At 37.1% G+C, this 18,018-nt stretch overlaps 1 protein-coding gene across 3 annotated transcripts in view; it reads right to left on the bottom strand.

The window, feature by feature from the left end:
- The window catches only part of Hr51 (photoreceptor-specific nuclear hormone receptor 51), a 1,106,739-nt gene that overhangs the window by 119,855 nt on the left and 968,866 nt on the right, over window positions 1-18,018 (bottom strand). For all 3 annotated transcript variants that reach the window (XM_081748470.1, XM_081748471.1, XM_081748472.1), the window contains one exon: window positions 10,708-10,955. In XM_081748470.1, the coding sequence (XP_081604596.1) occupies window positions 10,708-10,955 (248 nt within the window). The remainder of the gene's footprint in view (window positions 1-10,707; window positions 10,956-18,018) is intronic.

Here is an 18,018-nt window from a genome sequence, read left to right as displayed (position 1 = left end):
TTAAGTGCACTCACGATGCACTAACGATTGCTGTTAGCTCTATGTTTCTACCTCTATTTGTATAGAATTTGATGTTTCTGAAGTTGGCCCACCCACCAAATATCTTGAATAAATCCCAAAATATTGTAGCACTAACGTTAGCTTAGTGCTTTTAAGTGCACTAACGATGCACTAACGATGCACTAACGATTGCCGTTAACCCCATGTTTCTACCTCTATTTGTATAGAATTTGATATTTCTGAAGTTGGTCCCCCCCACCAAATATATTGAATAAATCCCATAATATGGTAGCACTAACGGTAGTGCTTAGTGTGTTTAAGTGCACTCACGATGCACTAACGATGCGCTAAGTTTTGTGAAAATCTGTCTGCATAAAGATGGGTGGGGGGCTAACTTCATATGAAGTTGCCCCCCACCAAAAAACTTCAATATCTCGTAAACGCTGATAGCACTAACGTTAGTTCTGAGTGCACTAACATGCACTAACGATGTGCAATGTTTAGTGTAATTTGAGAGAGGTGGGGGGCCAACTTCAGGCACGTAACATTTTGGTTCTCTTACTTATAATTCAAATCAACACGTTCTACGAAGAATTGGACAAAATTCACAATCGTTCACCATTAATGATCAAATCACTAACAGATGAGTACAGTTGTAAAAGGATATTTCCTGGATTCTCAAAATTCAAAATCTAAGACCATAAAACGACAATGCCACAATAAAATTTAAAGAGATCCAACACTGTGCTATGAAGAACAATTTACTTTTCTGGGATATTCTTCATGGACATTTGAAATTTCCTGAACTGTTACGTCATACAAGAGCAAATATTGCTATTTCGCCTTACTCTTCAGTTAAAGTGATGCACACTTTAAGTGAGTGTTTTCAGGCCTGAGAATTTTTATTCTGATGCATATTTTTCTTCTTACTTTCAAACTATACTATGTATAAGTGACTGAAGTCTTCTAGAACAACTTTGTCCGTCTGTCGACGGATATCAGTATAAGCGATAAAGGATTTTTTTTTTTCAATCGATTCAGCGTCCCTACAATAGGTTTCATCTCCGTTAGCCCTGTATTCAAATCGGGAGATGTTCAAAATAATTTCAGTTTAACTTTTATCATTATAGAAGGAAAACTGCAATAAAAAGCCTCAAGCAGTTTTTGCAATCGATTCTAGTCTCAAGAAAGCATTTATTCACAACCCAGAAAACTCTACATAAATCGGGAGTGGTTGAAATTTACTACTACATCCGGTTTCAATAATGATTTCCATAGAGACAAAACCAGGCCCATATCCAAGGGGTCTACGGGACCGGGTCCGCGCTAAATTTTTGCTGCCCCCCTAAAATTTTCACGGTAGGCTTGCAAGTTAACTATAATATGGTTGGATCGGGCTCCCCCCCCTACATTTTTGAGCTGGCTACCGGCCTGGCCAAAACCCAGAGATATCAAGATAGTTTTTTCTTTCTTTCTTTTTTCTTTTTTCTTTTTTTTTGGCAATCGATTCAACGCTTCCAAAATAGGTTCCATCTCCTCTTTTAACTCTCTATACAAACCGAAAATGGTTCAAGTTAACTATTTCCGGTTTCAACATTTATCGCCATAGAACAAAAATAAGAGAGCGAGCGTGCTGTTTCTTGCAAACGGTTCAGCGCATCATCACAAAATGCCATCACTACCCGCCCATTCATTCAAAACCGAAAGTTGTTCAATTTAACTACTACTTCCGGTTTCAATACTGATTTCTATAGGGAAAGAACATTAAGAGATAGAGTTTTTCTTAAATAGATTCAGTTTCCCAAGAATAAGTTTTATTCCGTATGTACAGCCTCTATAAAATTCTGTAAATGACTGAAATCAACAATTTCCGGTTCGAACATTTATCGCCATACAACATAAACGATGATCGATAATGACATTGGTTTTCTTCAACCAATACAGTGTCTGAAAACTTTGTATCACTGTAACCATTAACACTTTACTACTTTTGGTTTAAAATTGATTTCCATAGAACCAAGAGTATAAGAGATATCTAGAAGCTGTTTTTTTTTTTTTTTTTTTTTTTAAATAATTGATTCAGAATTCTAAGAATGTGTTCTATATCCTCCCTTTCCCCTCTAATCAAACCGAAAGTGGTTCAAATTAACGATTTTCGGTTTCAACGTTTATTGCCATAAGGAAAAACAGTAAAAGATTGCGAGTAGGCCTAATGGCTTTTACGGATTCAGCGTCCGAGGAACAGGTTCTATCTTTGATATTACCCCATTGCAACCAATAGTTATAGATATACTACTACAAGTTTGGAAATTGAATTCGGGTAGTTAGGAAGTCTATCGTAGTTTGACATTGTGAAATGAAACTCACTTGTTTTGTCTTTTCCCAGTGGCGTACGCAACAGGAGCTTCTAGATTTAACTCCTCCCTCTGAACAATATTTTATGATTAGATAACGTATACTAAAAACCAGAAACGATATGAGTTTGAAAGCGATGAAATTCTGCATATTTAAGTCTTTACTTAAGAGGACAACCGTTAATGAAATTCTTATTCATCTCTTCGAACAATAATAATTTATAAATTATTTTGAAATTCACTAATATAGGAAAGGGGGGCAAGAGTACGCAAATTTCAATTAAACTTATATATTTTGGCAAAATATAGCTACAACGGAAAACTTTTATATGGAACACAAAACTTGAACTCTCCTTTACGAAATGTGAACTCAACTTTTATATACCTCTGTCCTTGGAGAAATTATAATGCATAAAATGAAAACATTCAAATTCGTACTCTTGCCCCTATATGTGGGGCAAGAGTACGAAATCAAAGAGGCAAGAGTACGCACCCAAAAAAATATTAACAATTATCACAGATGAAGATGCCTACTCCTTCATATGATGTGCATTGTTCATATGATGTGCATTGCTATTCATGACATCTTGCGCACTTGATCCAGTCTTCTATTGGTGGATCACTGTAGATGATATTGCATAATGAACACTCGTACAGTACTTCCTCACTGACCTGAGGAGTTACCTTCGGTTGTAGCTTTCTTGGTGCAAGTTGATGTTAGCCTTTGCTCTTTGAAGGGCGCCGCTTCAGAAGTAAGTTCTGCTTGAAAGGAGAGGATGTCAGAATCTCTGATTGACCTCGAGAAGATCAAGATTTTTGGTGGCAGTCGGAGGAGGACTGACAACCACCAAAGGAGTGCATGATGTGGACGGTCTACATGGGCCCCTGTTTACCTCCAGTGAAGATCCAGTTTTACTGGTTGGAGGTTTGGTAACAGATGAACGATCAGCCGGCAAAGGAGTGTTTGATGTGGACAATCTGCATGAGCTCCTGCTTGCTTCTAGTGAGAATCCAGCGTTACTGGTTGAAGGTTTGGTAACAGATGAATGAGAACGAGCAACCGGCTGAACAGTGTTCGAAGTGGACAGTCCGCATGAGCTCTAGCTTGTTTCTAGTGAGGATCTAGCGTTACTGGTTGAAGATTTGGTAACAGATGAATGAGAACGAGCAACCAGCAGAAGAGCGTTTGAAGTGGACAGTCTGCATGAGCTCTTGCTTGCTTCTAGTGAGGATCTAGCATTACTGGTTGAAGGTTTGGTAACAGATGAATGAGAACGAGCAACCGGCAGAAGAGTGTTTGAAGTGGACAGTCCGTATGAGCTCTTGCTTGTTTCTAGTGAGGATTTAGCGTTACTGTTTGAAGGTTTGGTAACAGATGGAGGAGGACGAGCAACTGGCAAAGGAGTGCTTGATCCGGATGCGCCGCATGGGCCCCTTTTTACTTCCAGTGAATTATCCGATGAATGATTTTGGGCTCTATTCAGGTCTGATGCTTGATTTGTTGCTTCAGGAATGCTTCCATCTTCAGAGCTGGCTTCTACATTTAAGTCTACCACATCCACAATAGAGGGAAGAAAATCTTCTTCAGTGTATACATCTGGATTCAGTGGGACAACTCCAGATTCTTGAAGGCTGGATACCAATGGTTGCAGCTTTGTAGTAAGCCTCAGTAAACAAACTCGAAACTTGGAATTAGGCGGGATGGATGATTCCTCATCCATTTATCACACACTGTTGAATACTAGGGTTTCAGCGGGCAAAAACAGGAGCGATCTAATGGTTTCAAATTATGACTGGCATGGGGTGGTAAACTCAACATTACTATCCCATTGTGCCTGCAGAAATCAATCGCCTCGATTGAAATGTGAGAGGTCTGATTGTCAACAAGTATCAATACCGTTTTCATAACCGAATTTGATCGCACATATTGGTGTAAATAATATAACCATTCTACGAAAAGTTGTGAGTTGATGAACCAGAATCAGATATCATTCCTACAGAACCCGGCGGCGAGCCATCGAATAATTCTTGTTTCATTCGTTTTCTGGGAAATATCTGGGGAATAAAGGAACCAAATGCACTCACAGGAAACAGCTGTTATGTTAACTCCAAAATCAGTAGATACAGTTTTATTCACAACTGATTTTAGTCGACTTTTGGAACTTTATGAGGAACCGTATTTACGCCAGTTTCGTACATGTTGTAGATATCCCGTAGAGAAAAGCCGTTTTCTCTTACAAGATCTTTTAGACAATTAAAAAAGCGTTCAACTTGCGTCTTGCTAAAACCACGAGCTCTCCCCAGACCAGTCTTTGAAGGCTGTCGCAAAACAATAGTCATATGTCTACGACAGAAAGACTCTGTCCAATCTCTTCCTCCCATTCGATTCGCATGGCTAAAGGATACGGGGCAACTAGTTACGTTCAGCAAAATTGTATGCCATTCTTCTTATATCGTTTAAAGTTAAGTCGTAGAAGAATTGATCCAGTAATGTGATATATTCCACTAATTCGTTCCCCATTTCTTCGGTAAATAGGCCTACTGACTTTATTGTGCCTAAAGACTGGTCTGCAACAGATTCTCATTTAAAGAAAAGAAAAGAAAAATCCTTAATTCTCCTTATATCAGTAATGGGAAAGCATAGGATACAAAAAATCAGATATTATTTAGACACTTTATAAAAATATATTTCCAAATTTGGCTTATTCCATCAGTTACAGAATGCTTGTCACATACGAGGGTAACTTGAAAACTTCTCGACCTATCTTTGATGAAGCTACATATTATCAAATGTTAGGTTATATTAGCTTCATATATCTTTATAGGATCCCATACCAATCATTCGACTGATACCGCCTTATGCACAGTCATTTTAACGTATGATTACTAAAGAACTGACTACTACAGGAAACATATGGTAGTCGAACTTTTTAGTATGGCACTAATCACGCGTCAGAACGACTCTGCATAAGGCCCATTGAAATTTATTACTGAAATCTACTGACATTTAAGATAAAAGAGGACAAAGCGTAGCGTTTCTGAAACCTGAATAAAATAAGCAAGCGTAATGTTATTCAATAACTACAGATTTAACTATCTCACACGTTTATCTGTTTCGAAAACTCAAACACCACCTTAGATATTTTATGTAAGGAGTGGTATTTAGAACAACAATTTATCCCCCGTACATAAGAAAATATCAGGATTCTTCAGAATTCTTAACGTTAGAGGCTACATATGGGAACCAGTATTCGTAAAGTTTGCCATCAGTCTCTATTATAACGGAATCTACATTCTTTTTTGATTGTTAGATCTAAATCAAATTGGATTCTTTTTTCATAGAACAGAAGGGGCAAGAGTACGCACGCGTACCCTTGCCCCGTAGGTATCTGCGTACCCTTGCCCCCTCACTACACAATCGACTACCTGTGATGTTGTACAGCCAACTGTTGGAAGAAAGGCAATTTACTACATCCTGTCAAACAATGGGTATGTTAGAAACTAACGCTTTATAGTTCTTTGAAATCGTTAAAAAATTGTGTAAGTTATTCATTAACTACTTATGTTCCAATATTGTATCAAACTATTAGAAAAAACATAAATAATTACCTAGATAGCTTGTAGTTTGCCGCAGCACACTCAAATTTGTTTAGGTTCTAGACGCCATTAACATCAAACTCCACGTGACGCATTATTGCCATACGCGGATATATTCACCTGATTTTAGGGAATCGTATCCTTACCCCCCTCGTTCTCTTGCCCCCCTCTACTCTAAACGTAGAAAAATACTTTTCTTTTTAAAGTAAATGAACCCTTACTTTTACTGAACACAATTTAGAATTTTTGATAACAATCCATAATGCTACGGAAATCAATACATTGGAAGTTAAAATATACTGAAGGAATTAGCTGTAACTAAACTAATAGTTTAATTTTAGATTAGTGATTAGTATTAGCTTAATTTACTTTTAATTTTCTGAAAGTAACTTGTTTTGTTCATATACTGTGATTTTTTTAAACACCCAGGTGGAGCGAATCTCAAGATTTGATCATCAAGTGACCAAACTTCGATTTGTGTTGGAAAATATTAACTCTGCTTTATAATATCTGTTACAACGGGAGGTGATAACTGATTTTTTCTACACAACTATATTTTCCTGATGATGTACTTTTCTTTCATATAAGAAAGTAATAGGCATATGATTTGACTTCTTATTATTATGAAACTCATATTATTTTTCTGTGTATAGGCGAATGCTGTTGTATATACTGTATGCCTTACATGTAATTTCTTTCTTCTGAGAAAACAGCCTTCCAGATCAAAGTTTTAAAAAAATACTACCTAGACCTTCGCAATTCCGACATGTCTACCAACAAGTTTCCCATATTTTTGAATTACAGTAACATGCACGAAATATAAAAGTAGACTGCTTGCACGTTGCCATTGAACGATTATATACACTTGTCTCGAACATTTATGTAGATATTGGAATATTCCTTCATATTTATAAACAATAGGATATGCTTCTCCACGAGGATAATCAAGCATCCGACACAAGCCACCTACGAAGAAGTATGAAAAAGTACGAAGAAAGACACGGAAAACCACGAAGGACTCCAACGCCCCTCCACGGGCTCTCTCCAAAGGACGGCCAGAAACACTAAACAACCAGCAAGAGGAAATGACTACACCTGTGTTGTGAAGGGTGTCCCCGTCAATCTAGAAGCACAAGAAATAAAAGCAGAACTAAAGAGAAGCCTTTCCTGTCTTATTATTTACCCTTCTTTCTTCCTACCTGCACATTATAACAGACACGCTTGTAAATGTCTTTCGTTAAAGACAGAAGCCGTGACACACATACTCCCCTCGAATACTAACTGCATGTGAGAAGAGGCATGTAGACAGACGGTTGATGCCTTACTCTCTGTCAGGACGCGGGCTTTCCTGAGGGGCGTCCTTATTAATAACTTTTCTCTCTCTGTCTCAAGTAATCATCAGTTCCAGCTGATCACTCCTACCTTTCTCTTCGCGCTGGTCTGGGCAGGAGAAACTCTCTAACCTCACCTCTGCAAGAGGCATCGACCCACCTCCGCGCTGGACTGTGCAGGAATCACCAATCCACCTCCACGTTGCCTCGGGAAGGAGGTTCATCTACGCGCTGCACTGGGCAGGAGACACCAACCCACTTTCACGCTGTTTCGGACAGGAAGTCTAACTTCTTAGAAAAAAGACTGTTATATAGAGGAAACTACTTATTTGTAGCGCATTACTTGTATAGAACTTTTGTAATAAGAAGGTTAGGGAAAAAACAAACCCGTGTACCGTCTCTACCATTATATTACAATATTCTTTTCAACACGGACTCCTGTATCTGAAACCGCAACATTTCCGCTGTAAGGAATCTGCACTTTATTGAAAATAATATCCTTGCACAAAAATTATAATGAAGATTTAAGAACATTATAAACTATGTATCACGGCTATACAACAGAGTAAAATACATGTACAAAAGCTTATCAGAATGATGGAAACACCTGGAGTTGGAAATACACCACATACGTATCTGGATTGGCAACGATTAAGGGTCAATCGCAGCGTCGCGCTGTTGGTTGATGGTGTGTCAGGGCAAGTTCGTTACTACGTGAGGATCTGGAGAACGGCAGTGTACAGTAAACTCAGCAGACGCCGATACTGTTAAATGGTCGATCTCGCTGATATAAAGAGGGAATTTGTTGGCGCTGTGTTACATGATGTGAGCGAGACGAAAGTGGCAAATGTGTTGGATTTGTCTTGAGAAACAGTGTCGAACGTGATGAAGGCTTACAAAACTCACGGCAAAACTACATCGGTGAATAGGAACAATTGACATGGTCTACGTCAAAAGGACACATAGGCTTATGTGCCCTTTTTATGTAGATTACATATTCTTGTTTTCCTGTATCTAAAGGTTCAGTGCTTGCAAGTTTCAGGTCAATATCAGAAAAAAAGGACGGTGGTACACTTTTTTGAAGGGCACCCTGCAAACCATATTGCACATTTGTGTCTCCTCATTAGTAGACAAGTGCAATACAGCCTTATCGGAAATTACGTTTCGCAAAGGATGTATCTTTTATGCGATTTGTTGTAAACTCAGTAATCGTTATTTTATTGACAGCATACATACAGTATTACCACTTTCGTTTTGCTTTTACTCACAATATAGTTTTCTTCTATGTGTCCTTTTTACGTAGACCGCCTCAATTGTTGGAAGAACATAGTCATTGACGTGTGCTATAACAATTGTTGGAAGAAAATAGTCAGTGTGTGCTATAACAATTGTTGGAAGAAAATTCGTCAGTGACGTGTGCTATAACAATTGTCGGAAGAAAATAGTCAGTGACGTGTGCTATAAAATTGTTGGAAGAAAATTAACAGTGGCATGTGCTGTTGTGGTGCAAGTGACAGAGAACCTTAAGCATTACCTTCCACAATACACTACTAGTTACATGACATTGTCACACGAGATCGGATTGCGTGGCCAAACCAGTGATAAGACACGCTTTAACACGATGCCAATGGCGCCACGAACATGCAACACGGAGCGCTGATGACTGGAAAATGCTACGGTCGGATCAGTCAATGTTCACCTCATTTCAAACTACGGACTGTATTTATGTGTTGCTGACGTCCAAAGAAACTTATAATCCGCCCAACCATGAAATAGGGACTTCTGCGATGCTGTGATAATCAAAACTCTGGGCTTCAGTGGGTCCTGTGCTGACACTTACCGCTCGCGTCACTTACCGACACTTACCGCTCGCGGCATCGCCATTTTAGCAGACCACATATCCTACAGTCCAAATGTTTTTAAGCAATGACGGACTCCATGTTCCAGAATACACGTGGTTTGAAAGACATCAGGATGGAGTTGAACCCTCTCCTGGCCACCTCAATCCTCGAACTTAAACATAATCATCTGTGGTCCGTTTTAAAGAGATGAATCCGGCTCAGAGTTCCGCTTCTCACGGAACTGAGTGATGGGCTGCGCGTGAAATCCTGTAATATTCCACTTACTACCATTTATGACCTCTATGATACCATCGCACGTCGCCTCATAGCCGTTTTGAGTGCGAAAAATGGTTCAACTTCATTGCGCAGTTTCGAGATGTTTCCATTATTTTGATAGCCATCTATATATAACTTAATTATCTCGTTTTATCTCCAAAAGAGTACTTTCATACCGACTATTTTATAACGCCGGAGCACGTAATACTCAAAGCAGGAACAGGACCACTGTTAGATCAAAGGTGAGAAGGGAATGAGGTGCGAGGGTCTATGAATAACATACCTGTAAGTTCTTGGCAGTTACAGGTAGTCATGGATCTATGAGTAGCGTACCTGCAAATTCACCGATGATGATCTCCACCATTTCTTTATTGTCAACGTCAGGCTTCTCGAACAGCTGTTTATGACTGTTTATCCGGTTTACTGAGAAAGAGACTCATACTACTACATTACAGAACTCCAAGATTGAACTGACTGTTCATATTGTTTACTGAGAATGAGAGAAAACTACGACGTCACGGTGCACCAAGATTGAACTGACTGCTCTGATGGACGCTGATCAATTATAGACAGCAATAAAGAAAGATTTTCATATATTTCACAAACTAGTACTTAGGTTCTTATGTAAGAGAATAATTCGCCACTAATGGATATTTCCACTGATTTTTTTATCGCTCAAAAAAATCAGACCTAGGTGATTGCGGAGGACACTTCCTTTTCCTCGTGCGATGATTCTAAGTAGTTGAAATTTGCGATTGAATTCCGGTCTGCTAGTAAGACGGATCTACAGTTTAAGGTGGAATCTCACCCACCGTAGTCCGTTTTAATTTTAATGCTATTCCATATGGAATTGAATACAAAAAAGACGAATGTTTGTTGTAGTTATTAACTAGTTATTGACTGATTTACAAAGCAAGGGGCTCTGAATGTAATTAATACATAGTAATTTAAATATGATCCAACATTAGTTGAAATAAATGGAAAATTACTCTAAGAGATATTGTTTCAAGTACGATGAAATTAGTAAATTGTGGTGTAGTGTTTCATTGCTAAATACCTAAATTCATCTTGCTATATTATTAACAGTTTTTTGCTGGTATCGAATAATTGGTCCTAACGACTGTACGGTTCTACTTTAGACCATCATTCGACAGTACAATTAAATGCTATTTAACTTTATGAAATATTCTTCACACTAATAAGCTGTGATAAGGGGTAAGCTCTTTATCAAATCACAACGCATCTCGTACAACGAGCAAATGCTTTTCGACATATGTTCAATTTCTTTGTAGTGTGAGTACTCCTTACCTGGTCTCTAAATGGAAGACTTGCAAATGACGGAAGATTCTTTGCCCATTTTACTGCCATAAAAAGTAAGCGTGCAGATGTCTCATACACGGTTTCTTGGCCTGGTGGGTAAACTGCGGGTGCTTCTGTAGGTCGAGGAGCGCCTAACCCTGTCATAGCACTTAATGTTGAAACAGCAGGTGTGGCTACAGAACAGGGAAGAGATCGTGGAGGCATGGATTCTTCGTTCGTTACATCAATGCTGTCGTCTGGAATAAATAAATAAAATGAAAGTCAATCATAACATTGACCATAGCTGACAATATTACATATTTAAATTTTTAAATACAGTTTCACTGAATAAAATACTTTAAGAAAGACTACCATTTTTACAATAATAAAGCGCTCTTATTGCTACAAAATTTCTTGTCTTATTTCTGAATTATATACACAACCCAATAGAGTGCACGACAGAGAACATAAAACTACAAAAGATCCACAATGATACATAGGTTCTTATCTTATTTGTGAATTCTATACACAACCCAATAGATTGCACGACAGAGGACACAAAACTACAAAAGATCCACAACTTTAATATTACTGAATAATATACACAACCCAATAGAGTGCACGACAGAGGACATAAAACTACAAAAGATCCACAATGATACATAGGTTCTTATCTTATTTGTGAATTCTATACACAACCCAATAGACTGCACAACAGAGGACACAAAACTACAAAAGATCTACAACTTTAATATTACTGTTTAAAGAGAAAAAAAAGTCTAAAAAATAGACATATCTCAATCGATGGATCGTATTAAGCTTTTAGAAAATGGACAAAATTCAAGTAACTTGTAAACCTACAAATTGATGCTGTACGAGAACGAGTGACACTTACTGGAGTGAAATTGACACTGAAATATATCCTGTTTAAGCTCTTCATTGTCAGATTAGCAAGATCGTTGAGCATAGTACGGTTAATGACAATAGGCTAAAATTGAAATTAGTTCCTAAGTTTCAATTCATGTTTAACTAAAATATTGTTCGGATATATTGTGAATAACAATCGGTAGATTACATTGAGCTCAACAAGCTAAAATATTTGAGAGTAAATTCTTATGTGCAGTTTCTCAGAAAATCGGACAAAACGAAATTTTATGTCGCTAAAAGATGTGTTGTTTGTTACCATTAATAACTAACAGTTTTTATTTTGCTGGAAGAATCGTTACTTATTTATGTACTGCATAGGTGCCGACTTGAAGAAAATATTGGGGGGCCACTTGCGCAAATCCCGGGCGGATGAGAGGGACATGTCCCCCAATCTTGGACCTGGGGGACAGTCCCCCCAATAATCTGACATGAAAAGTGCTTTTTGGGATAAGTGTTATGATTTGTGTCCGTCTGCCATAAAGGAATGTATGATGGAATTGATTTCTCTTAGCTTTTACCGGTATATATATATTAGGGTGGTCCTTAATTTTTGATTTCCTAATTTCTTTGGACTCACTCCCTAAAATGGTTCCATATGGGACTAAATTTAGGAAGGAGAAAAATTACTTCATTGAATAATATTAAATGGTGCCCCAAGCGACCTAAAATTTTGAATCCGATTACAGTACATAATATATGGGAAAAATCTGGAATAAAATCTTGTAATTTAGAAACGGCTTAAGGGAACGCAAAAATACCCTGGATAATGGAACTAGAGGAAGAAACACATCTAGTGTTGTATAGTATTGTCACAGCGGCCATCTTGAAGTCCGCCATTTTGGATTCAGATCAAAATTTTCAAATAGGAAGAGGGTCATGTGACATATCGTTTTGAGGTGGCGTTTCACCAGAAACACAAATCTGGCACTATTTTAAAGATAGCCTTAGTCGTTTAAGAATTTAAAATATTTCTCTTTTTCACAAGTAATAACTCTTACACAACTAAATGTAAAGACATGAGTTTGGCTCGAAAAGAACAAGAGGAATATGCGCGGCTTCATTAGAAAGAGGAACGCAAAAGAAAAATGCACTTCTGAAAATGATTTGTATGAATTTTACACCAAAATACACGGAGGTAAGCATTTCAAGAAATGAAAAGGAAAACCCAGTTGAGTATGTAAGATAAAATGTAAATATGTGCCTGTGTGCGCCCGGACCCTGCAAGAGATGTAAAAGGGGAAAAACTAATTTTAAAACTCCAAGACAGGTTGCTGCTCTTGATCGATACAAGTCCACTGATAGAACGAATACATATTCTGCAGCGACGGCAGAAACATTAGGCCATAATATAAAGGAACTAGTAATAAATATGCATCGATGCTGAGAGAAAATCCGTAGCGAAGTTGCATAAGACCACAAAAACAATTTCGCAGTGCATCAAGTGCGTTAGTTGTGCAATGAGACAGAAAACTACTGCCGAATTTGACTGGTAGAGAGACTATCGACGGGTTATCAATACTTATTACAGGAGACGCTCATGAGAGGCTAATTGGTGTTCTCAGTTGTCATCATGAAGAGGAGAACGGACATATTATTTCTACTACAGTTCATTAGCTTGAAGAACGGAACTTGGTAAAGTTCGTGCAGGCAGTTTGTTGTCACACTATTCCCCGCAATATGTGTCATGTGAATGGTGCTTTCATTCTGCTACAGTAGAGCAGATGCTCCAAAATGATCTTCTATACCTTCCTTGTAGACACTACATTTATGAATTGGTTTTAAAATGTGTATTTGACAAGTGTTGTGTTTCATTTGCATCTGGACCGGACGTTCCCCTAATTAAGCATTTTCAGAACGATTGGTCTAAAATAGATTGTACTAACTTTATTCCAGAATTGATGATGATAATGACGTAAGGAACAACATTTCAGATGTAAGAAATGAAGTATTGAATTTTGCTATCAAACTTGTAGAAGCAGGACACCGCAGAGAAGATTACAGTAAATTTTTAGAACTGACATTCTTGGATGGCATACCTCCTCGAAGAGTTTTCTTTCGTTTGCCTGGAGCGATTCACCATGCGAGGTAGATGGGAAAAGCAATATACTGTTTAAAAATATTTCTCTTTCGCCAACATTTTCGTTAAACGAAGCAAATAGAAACGGGTCTTCGGAAAGCATGATTTTTTTCTGATACGACTATACAGGTATGTCCAAGCTTGATTTAAATGCGATCAAGTATCCCATTCATCATTACAAGACCTGCAAGTTTTGAAAGCTTTATACAGTTATAGGCATTTAGATAATGAATTATCTGAAGTGGCTCTTTCTAAATTTTCTCGGCATCTCTGGTACTTGAAGGAGGAATACGTAGCATTGGAGTTTTTTGATGATGAAGTTAACATAGTGGAAAAACAAAAATTGGTTGAAAGAATTAAAACTGTAAGGAGAAACCGTGAAGCAGCAAAGAGGCTTGACGCAAGGATAATACCATAAAAATTCTTGCGAAAAGAGAAATCAGTGATTTTGATACAACAAACAATTTTTTCTCGTGAGATTTAAAATACCCAAAGGGTTTCTTGAGTGTGATTCGATTTCATGGTCAGATAACAATGAATATCTTCAAGGAAAGACAATAGTTAAATTCATCTCCGTATTAACCGATGCAGCAGAAAGGGGAGTGAAACGAACAGAAGATTACAAAATCGTTTTTACGAAAAATGAGTATCAGAAAGAGTTTCCTTTGTACATAGTGAATTCTCATAGATAATCTTTTCCTAGATGTGACAAAAGTGAACTGTGTAGTATATAAGATTGAAAACCTATTGAAAACTTACCCCAAAGCTACAGTACTACATAAATAAGGGATATTTCAATTTCTTCCATGTTATATTGTTTCTTTTTCCTCATAATGGTCTATGAATCATCTTGATGGAAAAACTTATTGGTAGTTCATGGGGAAACAAAGATTTAACTTTCTCTAGCAGTTTGTTTCCAGTTTATGTAAAATACTTCCAAAATTCTTACAAATCTGTGGTCCATAACTACAATAAAATAACATTACATCGAAGCATTTAGTTTTTCACACGTAATAACTCTTACAAGATTATTGGTAGCTTGAAAATAATACGAGATTTGTGCTTCTGGGAAAACGCCACCTCAAAATGATATGTAACATGACCCTCTTCCTATTTGAAAATTTTGACCTGAATTCAAGATGGCCGCCATAATAGTGCTATACAAAATTAGATTGTTCATTTCCTCTAGTTCCATTATCCAAGATATCTTTCCATTCCCTTAAGCCGTTTGTAAATTACAAGAGTTTATTCCAGCTTTTCCCCATATACTATGTATTGTAAACGCATTCAAAATTTTAGGTCGTTTAGGGCACCATTTAAAATTATTCAATTGATCTAATTTTTCTCCTTGCTTAATTTTGTCCCATATGGAACCATTTCAGGGGGTGAGTCCAAGGAAATTCCTAAATTTATTTTTCCCCATATAAATAAGGACCACCCTAATATATATATATATATATATATATATATATATATATATATATATATATATATATATATATATATATATATATATTTAAATAAAAAGAGTCGTATTATGTAGTAGTTCAAACTGAACTTCGTGCTGTAATGCGTTTAGTAGTTTCATCAATATGTAGTAATTCCACATCCGCTACTTGGACACAAATTGCAATAAATGCCAGAGGAGAATATGCCCCTCTCCTCATTCTGGAAAATTGTCTCAGCTGTAGGTACGTGCAAAAATCCCGGGGAAATTGGGAGACATGTCCCCCAACATTGGAACTGGAGGCTCCCCCAATAATCCGATTTGAAAAGTGCTTTTTGCAGATAAGTGTGATGATTTGTGTCCGACTACCTCAAAGGAAAGTGAGATGAAATTGATTTCTTTTGGGTTTTCCATTTTTAATGAAAATGAAGGTGTGCGGGAAGTAACCTGATGTGAAATCTTATCTCCTCCTCTCTCCTAGGCCCTAGCACACGAAGAGTATATAGACTACCCTATGTCAGTAGAACTCATCTTTTCAGTAAACCCGCATTTTATCTATTTGTAGTAGTGCACTCAAACGGGTCGGGTTGCGGGTCGGGTCGGGTCAGGTCAACTCGGGTCGGGTCAGTCGGGTCAGCTCGGGTCGGGTTGTCGGGTCGGGCCAGTCGGGTCGGGTTGTTCGGGTCGGGTCAATCGGGTCAGCTCGGGTCGGGTTATCGGGTCGGGTTAGTCGGGTCAGTTCACTTTGGTCAACTGAGTTTAGGTTGAGTTTAAACTCGTCTGGAGTCGAAAGCTGCTGTTTTTCACTAGCTGCCTAATTAAAAATAGCAATTTTCAATTGATTTTATATAAACCATAAATCTATTTTCAACACTTGCAGCTAGTGTTTTTATGGCAAATGCTTATTTTTGTACTTGTGTGTACTTTAATTTTTAAATGTGGAAGATTGATTTTACCAATCGACTATAATATTAATATCTACGCCAATATGGAGTCTGGATTTAGAACAAAACTAGAAGTTGTTTAAGCAACACCAAAAGAGATATTGGATATGGACGACCAAGCCCAAGCAGGGCCGCGGTGGCTCAGTGGTAGAGAATTCATCTCTGGTGCATGGTGTCCAGTAGCGTAGCTAGAGTTTTTTTAGGGGGGCAATGAAGGGCCCAAGAGGATTTTGAGGGGACCATCTCCAATATATATATATATATATATATATATATATATATATATATATATATATATATATATATATATATAATATATGTAGTTAGTTGACTTAAGTGGAAGCAAACACACTTTTACAGGCAAAGAAAATAATTTATAGGTTCATGCCTCTACTTGAAGAGGATCTTTCTATTCGTGTGGGCAGCAGCAAACATATCCACAACTTGTTAAAGATCTAACGATTTAGCAATTTTCTTCTCAATATAAAGTAACACTAAGTTTTTCAACCTATCATGAGTCATTGAATTGCGTATACAAGTCTTTAATCTTTTCAAAGAAGAGAATGACCTTTCACATGTAGCACTAGAAACTGATATAATCACAGAGATGATACCTAGCTTGTAGGTTTCTAGGAATGCGTTTTTGTAGACACAAAGAAGATCAACGAAATTCGTTAAGGAATCAGCTTTGGTTTTCTTCTCGTCTTCATACAACTTAATTGTTAGAGCAACCCCCATTATGCTTTATTTCTTGTGTAATTATGCTTTTTTTAAAAAAATTATGCTTTATTGTTAATTTCAATGATTATTTTACATTAATCGTACATAATGTATAATATTTATTATACATTAAATATTCTAAATATCTTGATCTATTTATGGATATTTTTTGCAACTAGTTTCTCTCATATTTAATGAACTTTCTACTTAATTCATTGTAAAGAGATGTGCTTTGCTCGAATAATTTTTTCCTATCATCTGTGTGCGCCTTACAGGTACATATATACAGAAAGGGAAATTAAAAGATGCCACCAAAAAGTACAGAAAGTGCTTAAGTTCAAAAAGTAAACATAACAATATAGTATGGAGTTCTTGCATACTATTCATTGGTGGCGGAAAAATTTCTTCTTTTACTTTTTTTCTTTTCTCCACATCAAAGGATTACACCGAAAAGTTTACAGAAATGAAAATAAGCTTTTCATTGTTGCATTGTTATGTTCTCAATGATTTTGCATTGTAATATTGGTTTTAAAAATATTAACACAGTATGTTAAACTTTCAGTTAAAGAGAATTTTCCAAGAATTGTGCTATATATTTTAAATTATGCTTTATGCTTTATTTTCTAAAATTATGCTTTTAAAACTAGTTTCTTCTGGACCCTTAGACAATCACAATCATGTTCAAGGTACCAACCATATGTGTAAATTGCTGTTGTGCTTTATATGCTTTTGGGTTGCTCTATTAATTGTGTTTGGGAGGATTTTGAGTTCTTACTTTAATGTTTGCAGATCACTCCATAATGCTGGGTTATAGACTCGACAATGTTGTAATTTTAAAAGTTTTTACTTTTAGGATGTAAAGTGGTGATTGATCTGATGATTTTGCAACATTATACAAAGCGGTTTTCCATATCAGAGATTGTCTATCAATAGTAGGGAGAAAAATGTCTCTTGATAGATATATTATCTTTAGAAAATTCGTTTTCTGCATCCAATGAAGGAAAAGATTCATCCAAAATGAATTTGTGATATTTCGATGGCGGATGTCTAGTTCGTTTCCACGAGGAACCCCTATATTCTATTTGTTTCCGGCTCTGGAATTCGAGACCATTTTCTTTGCACATCTCCAAACATTCTTGATAAATTTGTTCGAATATTGTTCGTTGAGAGTCATATTTACCAGACCTCATCTTGGACAGCGTTTG

This window comes from Thermobia domestica, chromosome 2, assembly GCF_964235325.1.
Source record: "Thermobia domestica chromosome 2, izTheDome1.hap1.1, whole genome shotgun sequence".
Classification (NCBI taxonomy): Eukaryota; Metazoa; Arthropoda; class Insecta; order Zygentoma; family Lepismatidae; genus Thermobia; species Thermobia domestica.
The sequence above is the reverse complement of the archived record's forward strand: the minus strand, read 5'-3'. Positions and strand labels throughout refer to the sequence as shown.